General features: G+C 36.2%; 1 protein-coding gene across 1 annotated transcript in view; it reads left to right on the top strand.

Annotated features, from left to right (window-relative positions):
* Positions 1 to 10,293, top strand: part of CDH2 (cadherin 2) — a 214,133-nt gene extending 203,840 nt beyond the window's left edge. Inside the window, exon 16 of the mRNA XM_041732067.1 lies at positions 8,895 to 10,293. Within this exon, the coding sequence (XP_041588001.1) occupies positions 8,895 to 9,101 (207 nt within the window). The 3' untranslated portion in view covers positions 9,102 to 10,293. The remainder of the gene's footprint in view (positions 1 to 8,894) is intronic.
* Positions 10,294 to 20,727: the final 10,434 nt, after the last annotated feature.

Here is a 20,727-nt window from a genome sequence, read left to right as displayed (position 1 = left end):
TAGGGCAGGTCTATTTTTAACTCTTTGAGGAACCTCCACACAGTTTTCCAGAGTGGCTGCACCAGTTCACATTCCCACCAACAGTGTAAGAGGGTTCCCTTTTCTCCACATCCTCTCCAACATTTGTGGTTTCCTGCCTTGTTAATGTTCCCCATTCTCACTGGTGTGAGGTGTTATCTCATTGTGGTTTTGATTTGTATTTCCCTGATGGCAAGTGATGCAGAGAATTTTCTCATGTGCATGTTGGCCATGTCTATGTCTTCCTCTGTGAGATTTCTCTTCATGTCTTTTGCCCATTTCATGACTGGATTGTTTGTTTCTTTGCTATTGAGTTTAATAAGTTCTTTATAGATCTTGGAAACTAGCCCTTTATCTGATACGTCATTTGCAAATATCTTCTCCCATTCTGTAGGTTGTCTTTGAGTTTTGTTGACTGTATCCTTTGCTGTGCAAAAGCTTCTTATCTTGATGAAGTCCTAATAGTTCATTTTTGCTTTTGTTTCTTTTGCCTTCGTGGATGTATCTTGCAAGAAGTTACTGTGGCTGAGTTCAAAAAGGGTGTTGCCTATGTTCTCCTCTAGGATTTTGATGGAATCTTGTCTCACATTTAGATCTTTCATCCATTTTGAGTTTATCTTTGTGTATGGTGAAAGAGAGTAGTCTAGGTTTTTAGATGCAGTTATAGTTTGTAAAAAAAAAAAAATCTTTTGAAACAAGCTTCAAGTATTTATCTCCCTTTACGATGCTTCATTACTGTCTATTCCTGACATGCATGCTGGTTTCTGAACATACACATTCACTTCTGTTAAACAGGTAATAGGTTAATTTGTTTTAGTCATGATTTGAAAGCAGATGGAAGGCCAAACAACAGAGTGCCAATAACTCCTTTATCTACAAAAATATGCCTTGACTTTACCAGTTATATGTATAGTGACCTGGTTAGGGGATTTGCAGGAATTTATATCTATGACTAGATTTTTCTCAATATTTAAGAGTGCCTGATAATTTAACTTCTCATTTCACATTTGTTGTCATGAGAAATTGTTCAGTTATTCTTGTGGTTGTTGGATTTCGAGATATAATGAATCATTTGAATGGAGGTGCAGGAGCTGGACTTTCTTAAAGCAAGAATTTTAGCTTCAGTGTAATTCAACAGATACTTAACTGAATGTTCCTGCTTGTTCCCTGAAGTGTCTCTATTCCATAGGATTCCATTCCATCTACAGCATTATTCTTTTCTCAGTGACAAGGTTCAAGCATTGAATGTCATGTATAAGATTGTAGTCCTAATCTGACTCCTGCCCTCTTCCCCTATGACATTTCCTTCCATTGATGCAGCCCCACTGAACTATTTGCAGTTCCTCAAAAGTATCCAGTTTTGACTGTAATGTAACTGCTGCAAAGCTTCTTAACCATCAGTGAAACACCCACTTAGCCTTCAGATTCGCCTCAAACAGCGCCTTCTCTGTGAGGCCTTCTTTGATCCCCCTGGGAAAGGTTAACAAGACACTTCCTGCATGATAGCCCTGGCCATGGAAGTGTGACTGTCAATGTTTCTCTCTCCTATGTGAGCATGGACCTTCTCTCCAGCATGGGGACAATTTCTTGTTCATCTTTGAGTAACCTCAGCATCTAGTATGTGATCTAGCTCTCAGATGTTGTTGCCTTAAGGAATCCAAGTACTGTGGCAGGTGTATAGGGCATCATCAAACAATGAGCATCACCCACCTTGCAGTTGATTAGGATTCATCAGGGCCCAAGTCTGGGGCCTTTATTCTACTGGAGCTGATAAATAAAGAAAATGAGGATATTGGTTGGTTCTAAGTTGTGGTTTTAGTGTATGCTGTGTGTTTGTGTGTGCACACTCATCTTTTCTACAGAGACTGGATTTTCTTCAGTAGGTAGAGAAGCGTGTCTAATTAATAAGATTCAGTTACCCAGCACCTCCAATGCCACAGGAGAAAGAGTTACAGTCACAATTTCCATTTGCAATTTCCTTTTCCTAGAACAGTACTCAGCCTAAAAAGTACACAGCCTAAAAAGTAGCTTGAGACCATAACGAACATGTTTCAATACTTAAACGAAAAACTTGCTGCCAAACGACTGACTTGCAAATTAACTTCTAGAATGCAGTCAGTTCATAATTTGGGAATTGTCTGCATTTGCTAAAAATGGCTCATTTTGAAATGATCTGGAGCTTGGTTTAGGATCGTTCATTCAGCAAATAACTATTGAATATCTCCTTTGTGTACATATTTGAACTAGTAATATGTAGAAAGAAAATAAATTATATCTGGATTCTCTTTGTGTGTACTCCCTGCCTTGCTGCAAGCACAGTCTTTGTACCAGGTAAACATTCTGGTATCCAAAGCCTACCTTTGGCAGACATGGGAGGCCCATTACATGTAATCCTTCCTTGGCTTTACAGTTTCATTTCAGTGCCCTTCCCCTGCCCCCTACCCCACCCCAAATTTGCATCTTACAGACCAAGGAGAGGGTATCTACTTGTACCTCCTGAGCTCAGCTTGTGATTCCATGTCAGCACCGGTTCCCATGCTATCCTTTCTGCATAGTATCCCCTTCCCTCTTTTTCTAGATGTTAGTTCCTTCATTTTTACCAACCCGAAAAAGGTCAAGCACACAGAGTTTAGAAGTAAGCACCATCCAGTGGCATCCCATCGTACCCAGGACTCACCTTCCTTCATAACCCCTATCCCAGGGTTCCCTTCTGCCTTCAGAGGAAGCGGTGCACGTCCTGGGGGGCAGTGTGGGGAACATTGCTTTGGCAAGTACATGAATGGACCAAAGCATCACATTTGGAAATGTTTCTCCAGATGAAGAATGTAATTGTAAGATAGTGAAATGTGGACGAGATGGAAGACCAAACATTCACACTAGAAATTCCCTACCTTTGGACATAGGAAGAAAGTCTACAGAGATTAATAGTGTCACAGAAGAAACTAAAATGAGGGTCTACGGATGAGATGGTCAGGTCTATGGAACAATTCAGGGGATTGAAACTGTCAAAAGGCCTAAATCAGGTAACATTCAAATACACCATATAGATTCTTCCATCTAAGGTGCCCATGAAGACTTCCTTAATATCTTTCTATAACTGGACCGATAAAAATAAATACATATAAAGTTTTAAAACAGTTGAGGGCACCTAGAAAGAATTCAAGCATATTTTACAAGTATATGTAAAATGCAAACAGATTTCTTTATCCCCAGGTCTTATTTGATTTAGCACAGTACCGAATGTTCCAAAGGAAGAATAGTATGGTGTAATTATAATTGGAGTGTTTTTGTAATGTAAGGAATAAGTAACCTCATGAGAACATTTTTCTACTTTGTTTATTTAAATAATCAATGCATGTTGCCTTGAATATCAAAAATATGACATATTTCTACCCTGGTAGATAGAGTAAAACAAATCACACATTTTAAATTTCAACTACAGAATTTCATTCTGTTTTGAGGTTTTTAAGTATGACCTTCAGAGGGTGAAACGTTGAAACAAATTCATTTAATCTCAGCCTGACTGTAGATATTAGCATACCTCCAATAATTTCACTAATCTTACATATTTTTTTTATCTCAGAAATATAAAAACCAAGGACATATTTCTGTTAAAAGATCAACTTTTGACTGGTATTTAAAAACTTAGGGAAAGTGCTTCTAAAATAACTTGCACAAAACTGCTAACGCTTAGAACTTTTGCCTTTTTTCTCATATTAAATAAATTTATTTATCCTCTTTAAAATAAAATATCCCTGTCTGCTTCTTACAGTAGTTGGGCATTTGTTTGAGTTCAAATCCAGCTGCCTCACCTAATAGTTCTGTTACCTTGTACAAAGTCAAGGTCTTTGGATTTAACCTCTTGGATTTCCAAGTTTTCGTATGTATGTATAAAACGAGGATAAAAATAAAATCCTCTCTTAAGATTTCTGTAAGAACTAAATGAGATAATCCACATAAGTATAGTGCCCATCACATAATAAAATCTCTTAATTATTATCAGTATCATATAGTTATTAGTACAAGTTACTTTTCAGAAAGAACACCTAATTGTAAATAAAACAAAATCCTCTCCCTCCAAAAAATTTGCTTTAAGTAAAATGAAGTTCTCAGAAAGGTACCTAGCAATGTTGGCGTTAAGTCGCAGAATTCTGCTGTAATATGAATCTGGACTTTTATGTCCACATATATTTTAAACTTACATCCTAGCTTCTTCTAAAAGGAGCATATATAAATATGAATAAGGTGATGAGATGAAAACCTCGTAAGCCCAAGACAGCAGTACCAAGGCATACCTTCTAAGATGCCTGCTGGATGTCAGGCACTGTGGTAAACAGCAAGATATGAAACGAATATAAACATCCTTGGCAGAAAAGCATGTCACAATCTAGTGTAACCAAAACATGGCAATAAAAGTAAAAGGGACCATGGGAATAACCCACAGTCATGACTGGGGGGAAAATTCTTGCAGTGGAAGTGACATGTTTAATGGACTTTAAATGATGGATGGATGGATGGATGAATGGATGGATATCAGTCAAATGAAAAATTATGAATGGGGAAGTTTCAAACAAAGGAAATCACATTTTAGCAGGAAAGGGATGTGCAAATAACATAGAGGACACAAAAACATGACATTTTTAGATTTGGGGGGATTTTGGTGAATAATTTAGCTATGGTTACTGGAGTTGAGAACAGCTAAGATGGAAAAGATGCATGAACAGTCCACATTCACTGAATGCTCTGCTAAAGAGTTTTAACTTAATCCTGCAGTTACCCAAACGTCAGGCATTTGAGTAACTCCTAGTTTTTTTCCATGTCCACACACCTCTTCTATTCACTTAAACTTTTACTTTTTTTAAGATTTTATTTATTTAAAATTTATTTGGGAGAAAGAGCACATGTGCACAAGTGGTAGGGAGAGGCAGAGAGAGAAGCAGACTTTTCACTGAGCAGAGAGCCCAATGTGGGGCTCAATCCCAGGCCCCCGGGATCATGACCTGAGCTGAAGGCAGCACTGAACCAGCTGAGCCACTCAGGCACCCTCACTTAAACCTTTAATCAATTTTTAATTTAATTTTTTAATAAAGGTAATTTTCTTAAAGTGCTCATGCACCAATAAAAATCATCTTGCACACCCCCAGTGGAACCCCTCCCTTATTTGGGGAACATTGCAAAAGGTGACGGAGAGCAATCAGAGTTTTACTTGGGTGAGCAACTTCAAATAATGTCTGAGAGAAGAACCACTCGTAGTTTGTAGGAAAGAAGCAGGAATAGTACCGGTGACCAGGAGACCAGTTAGAGAGGCTTTTGCTGTGGTCCAGGCAGGATATAAAGAGGGCCTGAACTGACGCAAGTGGCATTGAGCTAAGAGAAGACAGACTGTAAGGGAATCAATAGGCCCTCTTTCCTCTTATATCCCTCATGTGTTCCCTCACTGAAGAATGTGGGTTTTTATAGCTCCTATAAAAGCATATCTTTATCCATAAAGCATAGGATCAGAAGTCTATAAATACAAGCTCAGCAAGAATTCAGCCAGGGCCACAGGCTTTTTCATTTTACAGACACCTCAAACTATAGAAAATAGTTCAGATTCATCCAGAGTTCAAGATCTGCCCCTCCAGGAACGGCGAAACGGGCACATACTCTTCTAGATGTAGTCAAACTCAGGTGGAAAAAGAGAAACACATGCAGTCAGTTTGTGGATTTGACAACAGTACATTACACTTCATGTGAAATGGTGTCCACACCTAAGAATAAAGGAATCCCATAAGGGAGGAGCAGATGGGTACGTGGCCCACCGGATTTCTTCCACATATTCACTCTGGTTGTGTGCCTGTCATTTTCAGTCTCCTAGAACTTGACTATGATCTTTTTAGAATTACCAAAATAGTACCCAGAATTTATATAATACCTCTTCCATAAGAGTCGTCTTTTATTCTCAGATAAAAATCAGTGCTATTCCGAGTGGAGGGGACTTAGGATACTTAACATTCAGCCTAGAAAGGTAACTTGTGTAAGAATTCTTGAAAAGTTCAGTGACTTTTTTTTGCTCTTTTATAATCATTAAAACCTGAGACAGTGTGCAGTGTTCTGGTATAGCAGAGTGATCTCTAATGGACTGCATGTCCTTAACCTCCAGAGGCAGGGAGAAGGAAGGGAGGGAAGCAACAAATTCAAAAATGACCAGGAAAGGGACACCTGGGTGGCTCAGCAGTTGAGCAGCTGCCTTCAGCTCAGGTCATGATCCTTGGGTCCTGGAATCAAGTGCCGTGTCAGATTTCCCACAGGGAGCCTGCTTCTCCTTCTGCCTATGTCTCTGCCTCTCTCTGTGTGTCTCTCATGAATAAATAAATAAAATCTTTTTTTAAAATGACAAGGATGATCCAAAAACCAGGGCAGGAACTAAAAGCAATATAGAAGAAATGGATATATTTTAGAATCTCCATCATGAGTACTGAACTAGATTACCATTAGTGTTATGCTTATTCTAAGGCCTTGAATTATGTGGCTTGAGCATGCAGTGAAGGGCCTGAAGCCCTTTTACACATCAGTAAAGACCAGAGAGCTTCCCTCGTTCATCCCTATGTCATAGTAAACACAGGCCATTGCTTCTTCTCCCCTGAATCCAGACACACTCGACGCCCTGCCATGAATCTTTAGAACTAATTTGTCTTAACTTTTTCATATTTCCAGTTCGGTGCTGACCCCATAAAGACTGGGCAGGGCTCTGCATGTATGTCTATTTAAATTTTGAATTATGATACAAGCAGATGACCTGAACATCGTGACCTTGGCCGTTGTCTCTGTTCTTTGCATAGAAAACAGTCTTACTTAAGGTCATACTGAAAACTTAATACAAGTGCGCCGTGCTTTTCAAACATTTGCTTTCTGCCCCTTCCTTTCTGTGGAAGGCCGACATCAGTACCTGTTTTCACTAACCTAAAGAAATCCAAAGAGGAGTTTTGCTTTTACGAAAAACGGTGAAAAGTGAAACATAGAGTACAGTGTTGTTTTGTGGGGAGCTGTTAGAGAGGCAGCATGCACCCCAGTTAGCGAGAGCACCCCTCCCCACCCAGCTCCTTCCCCGGAACTACCCTCAGCTCCATGGCTTTGAACTGTCTGCAAGCATCTCTGCTGCATCTCCATTTATCGTGTGCATCTGTCAGCAACATGTGTCCTAAGGCACCGGGAGAGGCTAAGAGGCATTATTTTTTAGGTCTGGGAATGCTCAGAAAATGTCCTATATAATTGAATGGTGATTGGTTCTTTGCATTCTGCTGTTTCAGCTTTCGGAAGGTTTCATCTTCGTCATCGCTGAACTTTCGGATAGCCAGGGAAACCTGCATTTATCTTCAGATACCTATTTCTCCTTATTGAGATTTTCTTTGTTTTCTTGATTTCCCCTCCGATCTTTCTTGGGTCCAGTTCTTGTGTGGACCCAAGTTAGACTGTGCTAAATTAAAGAATCACCAGTTGCTTACATTTGCAGTTGCTAGATTTTGTAGGGAAAAGGCAAAAGGGAGCATGCTAACATTTGAATATAACCTCTATGAGGACAGGTCCTGGATCTAGCTTCTTCACAGCTGTGTTCCCACCACCACCAAGCAGAATACATAATAATATACATATTCAATCAATATGTCTTGAATTGAGTAAACAAACACAAACAAAAAGAATGAAGGTGCATTGTTTGACTTTTACCGGCTAAGGCTACAGTAACAGACAACTCCCAGGTATTGTTGGCTTATAATAACAAAGGTTTACGTCTTGTCCAAATTCTGTGTTCACTGTGGGCCAGCAGTAGCTGGGTCCTCATGTCTTCTGTCTTTCAGGATCCAAGCAGGAGAAAAACTCTCAGGTGGGGCAGGCCATTCTTCTGGGAGAGGGGGCCAGAAGGACCTGGTGGAAACCCATCAGACAGAGGTCTTACAGAGTCTGCTCTACATTGCCGCTTACGTTGTGTTGGCCAAAGCCAGCCCGTAGCCAAGTCTGACAGTGGGTTTAGGGAGTAAACTTTGGCTGCAGAGAGGTACTTGTGGTAGTGTGGGCATGTGATCCACCTACAAGGAAAGGATAATGAATCATTGAGGACAGTAACATGGTCTACCACAGAAAGGAATTATGACTTCTGAGAAATTGTAATTTGTGATTTTTCAGTCTTAGCAAAATTGCCTGGTAGCTTATTCTATAAATATGATAAATAAAATCCTTTCTAAAATTATTTATGTTTTATACATTGAAATCATTTTCTGAAGACGTGCCTGATTTTATTTTACACTGGCTTTTCTGGGTTATACACGTAGTGCAACCACACATGAGGAAATGTGGTGTTTAATTAAATGGTTAGGATGGTTGGTAAGAGACTTTTTGGGATGGTTTGAAAACTGGTATGTGTGCTTTTCTCTCTTGTTTTCGATGGAAGTCAAGCTGCTGCCATTTTGTTTCATAAAATATTATGTCTTCACATTTACTTTTCTTTTTTCAAGCTCCAAAGCAAAAAAAAAAAAAAAAAGTTCATCTTTATGCAGATGCGTTGCCAGACTTCAAGATCTTTCCTCCTCAGCTTCAAGTAGCTGGCCATTCAGGTCTACCACCTGTCAAGCACATTTCTCCAATTAACTCCCCTCCCATTGTATCTCTTGGCCTCACTGAGCTAGACTCCTTAGGGTTCTTTCCTGCAGAAGAAAGACATGGTAGTTTTTGTCTAACTTACAAACATGGTGATAACCCCAGTTTCTGTAGGTTGAAAATGTTGTGGTCTGCAGGTGGAAATGAATAAACAAGTGTTTGATCCCATGGAACCCCTAGGATCTGCCTGTGGTTTGCAAATTATAACCCTCTCTACATTCTTTCTTTGTCTTTCCAAATTGTAGGGCCTTAAAGCTGCTGACAATGATCCCACAGCTCCACCATATGACTCCCTCTTAGTCTTTGACTACGAAGGCAGTGGCTCTACCGCTGGGTCCTTGAGCTCCCTTAATTCTTCAAGTAGTGGTGGCGAGCAGGACTATGACTACCTGAACGACTGGGGGCCACGGTTCAAGAAACTTGCTGACATGTATGGTGGAGGTGATGACTGAACTTCAGGGTGAACTTGGTTTTTTGGACAAGTACAAACAATTTCAACTGATATTCCCAAAAAGCATTCAGAAGCTAGGCTTTAACTTTGTAGTCTACTAGCACAGTGCTTGCTGGAGGCTTTGGCATAGGCTGCAAACCAATTTGGGCTCAGAGGGAATATCAGTGATCCAATACTGTTTGGAAAAACACTGAGCTCAGTTACACTTGAATTTTACAGTACAGAAGCACTGGGATTTTATGTGCCTTTTTGTACCTTTTTCAGATTGGAATTAGTTTTATGTTTAAGGCTTTAATGGTACTGATTTCTGAAACGATAAGTAAAAGACAAAATATTTTGTGGTGGGAGCAGTAAGTTAAACCATGATATGCTTCAATACGCTTTTGTTACATTGCATTTGCTTTTATTAAAACACAGAATTAAACAAACAAAAAAACAAAAACTCATGGAGCGATTTTATTACCTTGGGGGATGAGACCATGAGATTGGAAAATGTACATTACTTCTAGTTTTAGACTTTAGTTTTTTTTTTTTTTTCACTAAAATCTTAAAACTTACGCAGCTGGTTGCAAATAAAGGGAGTTTTCATATCACCAATTTGTAGCAAAATTGAATTTTTTCATAAACTAGAATGTTAGATACATTTTGGTCTTAATCCATGTACACTTTTTTTATTTACTGTATTTTTTCCACTTCACTGTAAAAATGGTATGTGTACATAATGTTTTATTGGCATAGTCTATGGAGAAGTGCAGAAACTTCAGAACATGTGTATGTATTATTTGGACTATGGATTCAGGTTTTTTGCATGTTTATATCTTTCGTTATGGATAAAGTATTTACAAAACAAAGTGACATTTGATTCAATTGTTGAGCTGTAGTTAGAATACTCAATTTTTAATTTTTTAATTTTTTTTATTTTTTATTTTCTTTTTTGTTTGGGGAGGGAGAAAAGTTCTTAGCACAAATGTTTTACATAATTTGTACCAAAAAAAAAAAAAAGGAAAGAAAAGAAAGGGGTGGCCTGATACTGGAGGCACTACTAAGTGTGTGTTTTTAAAAAAAAATGAAAAAAAAAAACAAGCTTTTAAACGGGAGAGACTTCTGACAGCAGCTTTGCCTCTGTATTGTGTACCAGAATATAAATGATACACCTCTGACCCCAGCGTTCTGAATAAAATGCTAATTTTGGATCTGGTGACTGGTTTGAACTTTTTCTTTTCTACTTGAGCTACTTTACATGTTGCGAAAATCCCAAGTATTGATGTTTTGTTGAGAACAACAGTTTTACAAAAGTATGTATTTGTTCTTGCACTCCTCACCGTCAAAACCCTTAGCATGGCAGCCGTGTCCAGTGAGCAACAGAGAATCACCGCAGATCTAACCATCGCAGAAGAAAAACATCAGGAGGAGATGATGCTGATGGTGGTATACAAATGATGTTTGTAATGTCAGTGGACTTTGTATACTTCTTAATATCACTTATGCTCTCATTCCTTTCTGCTCAAGCTTATGATTATACTGACACTATTGGGCTTTTCCCATTAAAGCATCAGGACATGGAAAACCTTGGTAAAAAGTTATAGGACTGGCCCTGAAAACTGCACTGGGCACCTAGTATCTTGGGGAATTCACTGAAGCCATTTTCTGTATTTAGTGAACTATCCTCTGGTACTTCTGTTTGTTGATTTGACTTTTTTTCTGGCTTCATTGAGGTATAATTGATAAATAAAATTTATATTTACATCCACACCACAATGATTTGATATATGTATACATTGTAAAATGATTTCCACTATCAAGTTAATTAATCTGTCACCTGACATAGTTACCTTTATGTGTGTGTGTGTGTGTGTGTGTATGTGTGTGTGATCAGAACACTTAAGGTCGACTCAGCAAATGTTGAGTATACAGAACAATAGTAGCTCTAGATAGAGACTCACAGAGAACAAAAAAAGGAAGTGATCCTACTAAATCTTGTAAAATTATCAATGCATCCTACTATGATTCATAAGTGAATTTTAAGAGACCAGAGTTTCACTATTCTCTATTTGCTTTGTGATGATTATTACACTGTATTTTCTTATACTGTACAGTTTGAAAAACATTTATACAATATTCCTCCTCTAAGTAGCTCTGTGTCTTTTTGCTTAACATAAAGGTTATTTTATATTAGGGAAATTCACTTTTCTATTGATTCACTTTGTAAGCAATACTTTCTTGTTACTTTTCTAATCATTAAATGCCCAGGTTAAAAAAAAATGCCCAGATTGCCTCTGGGAATTTCTGTAATGAAACTTACTAAATTTGCTAATTGGAATAGTCTGTTTAAAAATGTATTCTTAGTCTGTGCCACTGTGCTGCTATATATCCAAATGAATGAAGAACTATTTTTTTTAATTCAAACACAGAACTTAAATTTGCATCATTTAGGTAAACAAACACTCTCCCAACTATTTACTTATTGTTGACATACAGTCATAGGTCATATCTAATATATATAAACCTTAATCATTAATAATAAGCATTCTATACATGCACAATCAGTAAATATAAACAGTATTTTTCAAAAGTTCCCCTTTCTGCTAGAATTAATACATGCCTCTATTTCCTTTCTGAAAACACTTCAAAACAAACCAAAGGCAACCAATAAAAAGTGGAAGCTCTGCCCCTACCTTGCTACACAGAAGTAAATTTTATCAGCTCTTTATTGTGTAATTTCTAGTCTTTTCCAATATTTTATACACACATTCCATTAAGATTCTATTTTTGGTTTTCATCAAATTGGGATCGTATGTTACATATTTCCTGTAACTTGCCTTTTTCACTAAGCCATGTGCCTTGGAAATTTTACCATATTAGTATACATACATACCTATATCAGTCTTACCACTTGCTATACAGTATTCCTTAATATGGACATACGGTTAACTTAGCCATTTCCTAAGTAATTTGTTGTTTCCAAGTTTTTTTACTACTGAAAACAATGCTACAAATAACATTCTTTGACATATCTCTTTGCATGGGGTATTTCTCTAAATGAGACCCTTGCAGATGGAATTGCTGGATTAAAAAATGTGGAGAGAAATTAATTAAATATGGCCGACATTTTAAGTATTTTAATGTTATTTCAAATTGACTTTTAGCTAAAAGTAGATGAGATTTTCTAAAAGCCAGCAACTTCTTCCTTTGGCAAAAGGAGTTTTTGCAGCTCAAAATAGTAACCACAAAATGTAAGACAATCTAGCCAAGGCCTTATTCCTTTTCTTTGGAAGGTAGTCTTTGAGCTCGGCAACAGTACGAGTTTCAAGTACTTTGAAATGACTGTCACTGTGTGATGTAATAAAACCTTGAAAATTATATTTGTGAAAGTGGTTTATGAATCTCATCCAGAAACATGTTTCACTAGGTAGTTCCTAGTGATTTGGATCTCTTCAGCAACATTCCTGCGTCCCTCCCCCTGAAAAAAAAAATGTGTACAAAGTGCTAAAATCTTTGTGCAATGGTTTTTTTCCATGATAAAATATGTACATTTTACATTTTAATGCAGCACAGTCAAGTTGTCCTAATACAGACTAAACCAATTGACACTCCATCAACACTGTGTACAAAAACCTATAGATCTTCATCCTCAACAATCGTGGACATTATGCATTTTGAAAATTCTACCAATATGATGAGCCGCAAGAGATAGCTTAGGCTAATTATGAGTTGCCTGATTACTAATGAGAAATAATGGTGGTTTTTTTCCTTATGTATATTAGCTATTTGTGTTTCTTTAAACTGCCTATTTTTATTTCCCTATTAAATACTTGGCTTTTCCAATTAATTACTAAGAACTTGTTGTATGCGTTCTTTTTTCCTGGTCTTTTGCTAGTCTTGTAAATTTGTCTATGGTATTTTTACCTACTGAAATTTTTGTTTTACGTCGTTTATTCTCAGTATTTTCAACTGTAGATTTTTGAGAAGGTCTTTCTGCCTCTAAATTATAGTTATTATCCTACATTTTCTGGTTTTTTGTTGTTTTGCATTTGACTTTTTAATTCACCTAGAAATTCCTTTGTATGAGGTAGAAATCTAATATTTAAAAAAATGTCTAGATACGTATCTATTTTCTAAACATCACTTGTTAAAAAAAATCTAACCTTAACCCAATCATGTGAAATAACGCATTCATCATACACACAATTCCCATCTAAGTGTATGTTTGTTTCTAGATCATTTATTGTTTGTGTTCCATTGATCTTTAATTCCCACACAATGCTAAACTCTTATTCTAGAATATCACCATTCTTTTCTTCTAAAATTTTTCTATATTCTTTTCCCACATTGTCTTTTGTGCCTAAATTTTATTTTATTTATTTTTAAATTTATTTATTCATGAGAGACACACAGAGAGGCAGAGACAGATACAGGCAGAGAGACAGCAGACCCCACCCCCATGGAGAGCCTGATGAGGGACTCTATCCCAGGACCCCTGGACCATAGCCTGAGCCAAAGGCAGACACTCAACCACTGACCCATCCGGGTCCTGCCCCTTGTGCATAAATTTCAGAAACACCAAGTTTTGTAACAAATTTTATAGGAAATTTTATTAAGTTATGAAAAGTTAGTAGTAATGTATTATCCCATCCAATATTATATGAATCTCTCACTTTTCAGATCACATTTATACTTTCATAGGGTTTCTTTAAACATTTTCTTATACTGTTTTATAATTTTAATTGCTATAGTGAGTGGAATCTACATTTCACAGCATTGTCTTGAATAATTTTTTTACTGTGGTATTGGAAATTTATCCACTTTTGTGTATTTATCTTCTTTTTGTCTTATTTTACTTCTATGTTAGTTCTAATTGCTTTTTGGTGATTTTCCTTACAGATTATCATGCTGCAAATCATGACAGTCTCTTTTCTCTAAGATTAATACTCAATTCATTTTCTGTATAGTTAACAGTAGTGATCATAAGCATTTTGTTGTTTCTCACTATTAGAGGAAGGTTTTGTATATTTTGTCATTATATATAATGCCTACAATAGATAAAAATATATTTCATGGTACAACTGGATTATTTTGAGATTTTATGAATATACGTGTTGAATTTTATAAAAATTTTCGTCATCTACAGATATTATAATATATTAACCTATTAATAATAGTGAAGTATGCCATCAATTTTCTAATATTGAATGAAACTTTTTTAGAATAAACCCTGCTTGGGGCGGCCCTGGTGGCGCAGCAGTTTAGCGCCGCCTGGAGACCCGGGATCGAGTCCCACATCAGGCTCCTGGCATGGAGCCTGCTTCTCCATCTGCCTGTGTCTCTTGCCTCTCTCTGTGTCTCTCATGAATAAATAAATAAAATTTAAAAAGAAAGAATAAACCCTGCTTGGTCATAATAATTCCTTTTGTAAATTTTTTTAAAAAATTGTAATTCAGTATAGTTAACATACAGTGTTTTATTAATTTCAGGTGTACAATATAATGACTCAACAATTCTATATATTACCCAGTGTTCATCATGATAAGTGTCCTCTTAATCCCCTTTACTTATTTACCCATCTCCCTACCTCCCTCCCCTCTGGTAACTACTAGTTTGTTCTCTATTGTTAAGAGTCTGTTTCTTGGTTTGTCTCTTCTTTGTTTATTTGTTTTCCTTAATTCTATATATTAGTGAAAACATATGGTATTTGTCTTTCCTTGACTTATTTCACTTAGCATAATACTGTGTAGGTCCATCCTTACAAATGTCAAGGTTTCATTCTTTTTATGGCTGAGTAATATTCCTCTGTGTGTGTGTCTGTGTGTGTGTATACCGCACTTCTTTGTTCACTTATCTATGGATGGACACTTACATTGCTTCTATAATTTGGCTATTGCAAATAATGCTACTAGAAACATAGGGGTGCATGTATCTTTTCGAATTAGTGTTTTCATATTTGGAAAAATACCCAATAGTGGAATTACTGGATCATATGGTACTTCTATTTTTAATCTTTTGAGGAAACTCCATACTGTTTTCTATAGTGGCTGCACCAATTTACATTCCCACCTACAGTGCACAAGGATTCCTTTTTCTCTACATCCTTGCCAACACTTGTCTTGTGTTTATTTTAGCCATTCTGACAGGTGTGAGGTGTGAGCATCTTATCATGTGTCTGTTGGCCATCTGTATGTCTTCTGTGGAAAAATTTCTATTCATGTCTTCTGCCCATTTTTAATTGGATTATTTTGTGTGTGTGTGTTGAGTTGTGTAAGTTCTTTATATATTTTGGATACCAACTCTATCAGATAAGTTATTTGCAAATATCTTCTATCCTTCAATAAGTCGTCTTTTGGTTTTGTTGGTTATTTCCTTTTCTGTGCAGAAGTTTTTAATTTCAGTGTAGTCCCCAAAGTTTTTGTTTTTGTTTCCCTTGCCTCAAGAAACATATACAGAAAATGTTGCTATGGCTGATGTCAGAGAAAGTCCTACCTGTGCTTTCTTCCATGGTTTCAGGTCTCACATTTAGGTTCTTAATCCATTTTAGGTTTATTTTTGTGTATGGTGTTAAAAGGTGATGCAGTTTCATTTTTTTGGATGTAGCTATCCATTTTTCTCAACAGCATTTTTTGAAGAGATTCCTTTTTTCCATGGCATTTTCTGGCCTCCTTCATTGAGATTAATTGACCATATAATTGTGGGTTTACTTCTGGACTCTCTATTCTGTTCCCTTGATCTACATGTATATCTTTGTGCTATTGATTACTACAGCTTTGTGGTATATCTTGACATCTGGTAGTGTGATACTTTCAGTTTTGTTCTTATTCAAGACTGCTTTGGCTTTTCAGGGTCTTTTGAGGTTCCATACAAATTTTAGGGCTGTTTGTTTTAGTTCTGCAAAAAATTCTGTTGGTATTTTGATAGAGATTGCATTAAATTTGTAGATTGATTTGGGTAGTGTGGACATTTTAATAATATTAGTCTTCTAATCCATGAATAGGGAATATCTTTCCATTTGTTTGTGTCATCTTCAGTTTCTTTCATTAATGGTTATAGTTTTCAGAGTGCAGGTCTTTCACCTCCTTCATTGTTTGTTCCTAGCTATTTTATTCCTTTTGGTGCAGTTGTGTTTTCTTAATGTCTCTTTTGCTATTCATTTTTAGTGTATAGAAATGCAACAGATTTTTGCACATTGGTTTTGTATCCTCTGACCTTACTATATTCATTTACCAATTTTAGTAGTTTTTTTGGTGAATTTTTAGGGTTTTCTATATATACTATCATAGCATCTGCAAAAAGTGAGTTTTATTTCTTCCTTACCAATTTGGATATCTTTTTTTTTCCCCCTTTTCCTCATGGCTACAACTTCTAGTACTAGTACTATATTCAAGAAAAGTGGTGAGAGTGGATATCCTTATCATAGGGGAAATGCAGTTTTTCATCATTGAGTCTGATGTTCGCTGGTGGTTTTTCATATACCGTCTTTATTATGTTGACGTATGTCCCCTCGACCTATTTTTGAGGCTTTGATTATGAATGGATGTTGTATTTTGTCAAATGCTTTTTCTGCACCTATTGAAATGATCATATGGTTTTTATTTTTCCCCTTATTGATGTGCTATATCGTATTAATTGATTTGCAAATATTAAACCACCACTGCATCTCAGAAATAAATCCCACTTGATTGTGATCATAATGTTAGTCCTTTAATTGGCTGATGGATTTGATTTGTTGCCATTTTACTTAGGAATTGTAATTTATATGTGATTTTCTTGTATTTTTCAGGGTTTTTTTTATGTTCTTGGTCAGTTTTAGTCTGAGACTTATAAATAAATAATTTATAAAAAATTAGGAAGACTGCCATTTTTTCTGTGTTCAAATTGTTTATATAAACTGGGATTATTTATTCATAAAAATTTGTTAGAATTTTCCTACAATTTTACCATTGTGGTGATAGGTTTTCTGCCATAGGAATTGGTGTATTCAAGCTTTATGGGTTTTTTTAAGCCAGTTTTCACAATTTACATCTTCCTGAAAAATTGTCCATTTTCAGTAGCTTCTAAAAAATTTATTGCTTCAGCCCAGGATGTGATCCTGGAGACCCAGGATCAAGTCCCACGTCGGGCTCCCTGCATGGAGCCTGCTTCTCCCTCTGCTTGTGTCTCTGCCTCTCTCTGTCTCTCGTGAATAAATAAAAATCTTTTAAAATAATAAAATAAAAAATTTATTGATAGAACATTACATACAGTATTTTAAATATCCGTTGTAGAACTTATATTTCTTTTTTCATTTTGCTTTTTTCCTTTTTCTTTAGGAGACCAGTTAAAAGTGTTTATTGCTCTGTTAAAAGAACTAGCTTTTTATTTATTGATATAGAATATTTATTCACTTGCTTATAAGGCACACATTTTTCTATCTCTGTAACTTTTGTTTTTCAAATAATTGGTGTTTTACTTCTTTTTGATTTATCATTTCCTAAGAGAGGTTTACTAACATCTCACTAGTGTTTTGGATTTGTATTTCCAGGCCATATTGGTATGTGCTTAAAACTGTTCTATCCTCAAGTTTGGATTGTAGCTTTTATCAATGGGAAATATCTTGTTTGGCAACTTCTAGTGCTTTTGGCTCTAAAATCCATTTTGTTGAATATTAATTAATATCTGTATAGCCATGCCTGTCTTTCTTTTTCTCTTTTTAGCATTTGCCTGAGGAAACTTGGTCCATCTCTTTATTGAAGACTTTTGGATAATTTTGCCTTTTATATCTTTGTAAACAGCATATTAATTTAAATTTTTTATTTTACTGCCATGTTCAGTCAGGCACTATACCAGAGGACTGACCAAAACATCAATCTTCACAATGATTTGGTTTTTGCAATTCACTGTTATTGCACCCAGTAATCTCCATTCATATGTTTTTAGAGTGACCTCAGTGAATTAGGCATGTGAGAAGTCATTCTTAGTAATCGTTCACCTTGCTTTTCGGGATATCTCCCAGCTACCAGCATGTAAATAGACCTCAATGACATAAAGAATAGAAAAAGGTACTAAAAAGACAGGTTTCTTTCCCTTCTCATTTACCTCTTGGCTTTACAGTTGTTTATTTAAAATCCACTATATTATTTTTCCTCATTAAGAGAATAAAAGTATCATTTTCATATTTAAAGGAAAAACTGGAAGACCTAAGCTAAGAGATTCATATTATCCTGAACTCAGAGTGATAATGATGTAAAATAAATATAAAATACCTGGTGGTATTTTACCATGTGTGCAACAACAAACAAGCAAACAAAACCCCTCCTTCTTAGAGAAATATCATTTGATTGATTCTTGTTAAGAAGACATTTGAAAGGAGGACAGCAAGACCATTTCTCTTTCTTTTTCTTGATGCAGCAAATTCAGTCTTATTAATAGGTACTAATTTTAATTGATCATTAGCACTTTGGCAAGATTAATAATACAAGCTCCTATTTTTTTCTGTGTATTAGCCAGTCTGATTAAGAGTTCAGTGGATGGAAGAAGAGATACTGAATGCTTCAGCAGCTAAAATGAGTTTGGGGGGGGGGATTATTTGTACATGCAAAGTAATTTAGATTCCCTCAATTTCTCTTACAACAAATGATTTGCTGTACAGGTTAAAGTTGGGAGAATATATTTACGCTCTACAGATTGTTTTAGGAAAATAGGTGCACATAAGAGTTGTGATACTGATTATTTTCAGTGTCTACTCTTAGATGGGGTTGGGGTGGGGTGGAGCAAGTCTCAAAGAAAAACATTTTTTCTGAATCAGAAACATGATGGTGGACAGATATTTTTGAGATATTCCATTGCTCTAAACCAATATATAATTAAGATATTGGATTCATTTATTCGTTTTTTAAGGTTTGAACATGCTGATGTCAAGAATGATTCTTAAAAGGATCTACATGTTTGGGGATGTATAGTGAACTTAATTACTAAGTGGCTGTCGGCTTCAGTAATTTGTTTCTTGATTCTTCTCTGTAAATAGCATACTTGGAAAAAGAAACCTCAAGTTTAAGAATGTTTACTTTTATCTTATTCATCATTATATAGACATTTGTCAGCAATAGTTTATTTTTTTTCAGTTTCTGCCTTTTGGGAAAGTTGGTTTACATGGCAAAATTTTAGAGTTTTTTGCCTTTTTCTAATAGGGTATCTGTGGTAAAGACATTTATTGTGGTAACATCTGAGGTCAGAGGAGAAATATGACTGTATTGGATAAGAATATTTTCTAATTTAAATTCTTTTATACACTGTATAATGTTTTTCTTGTTTCATTAGATATTTTTCCTATATGTGTCAACTCCATCTTGATAAGTATCAATAAAGGCATCAACAACCACAGACTGAAATAAAAACTTCTTCCCTTGGCCCAAAGTTTTTCCACTTTCTGCACTTAGCTCATGTCAGTGCACTAGGATCTCTGGAAACTTCAGAGTAATTCAAACCAAATCAATGCCCTGTTTTCCAGACCCCATTATGAACATTATAAATTGAAGTTGATTTCTTTGGTATTTGAAGAGAACATGGCCTCATAGGCCATATGAACTAAAAGTACTGCCAGGATCAAATAAACCCATATATGCATACACATTCAACAATGTGGATAGATTTCAATAATACTGAGTTCTTTTTATATGCGAAGATTCTCTTCTATTCACTTGGCCTATTCATTTAATCTTTCCAATAATTACCTTATTTCATCCCTTCTAATGGACTTATCACTTCCCTCCACAACTGAACAATTCTAAGATCAAGGAGCATCATACGATGAATGACTCCCACCCAGGTGGTTCGGTGCCTTTATAATTGTGTGGAAATTTCACAGTGATACCTTGCAGTAACAACAATAAAACAGCATTGGTGTCTTTGAGTCTGAAATATGTATTAAGGGGGTGAGATTGCTTTCATTTTACCCAGTTCCTTCAGATGGAGAGGTCATAACTGAAGTCATGTGGCTTGTCCACTGACCCTCAGGTGGGCAGTGACAGAGCTGAGATTTAAGCCCAACTCTCTGGCTCCTGAACTCGTATTTCTGTCTACCACCTGGCCACGGCAGGCATGGAGTGAATAATCACAGGGCCGGCTGAAGAAAGGAGAAAGCTGTTCTGTCAAACAGTATCATTTTTACATTCAAGTGAACCATATATCGTCGCCAATTCTTAGATGTCAAGACAGTCGAATATGTTAATTTACATATTTAAGTTAAACTTTCAAATTAGTTCAACCTACATTTTCAAGATCAACCATATATTTTACATAGCCTGTGAAACACTAAGCAAATTAGCAAGGACACATGTGGGATGGAAGAGAATCAAAGATGCTAGGATGAAAAGGAATTATCTTTTTTTTTTTCCTTTAATAATTTCTTAGACTTAGTCCTTTTTTCTCACTGCTGACACCATGACTGGCACATTCTTAGCATTCTTACTCATCAGTCTCTCCTAAGTCCCAGGCAGCCAGCACTGTGCTCTGCTGACCCAGGATCCAGAAAGCTACCCCAAGCATCTCTCTGCTCTCTGCCACTACCCACAATCTCTCTCATTCATACGTGCAACGAGACCCACCTGCCATCTCTGGCCCAAACATTTCATTTTCTAGTTGTAAGCTGAACAATTTTGGGG

Source organism: Vulpes lagopus, chromosome 1 (assembly GCF_018345385.1).
Source record: "Vulpes lagopus strain Blue_001 chromosome 1, ASM1834538v1, whole genome shotgun sequence".
Lineage (NCBI taxonomy): Eukaryota > Metazoa > Chordata > Mammalia > Carnivora > Canidae > Vulpes > Vulpes lagopus.
This window is presented reverse-complemented; position numbering and strand designations above follow the sequence as displayed.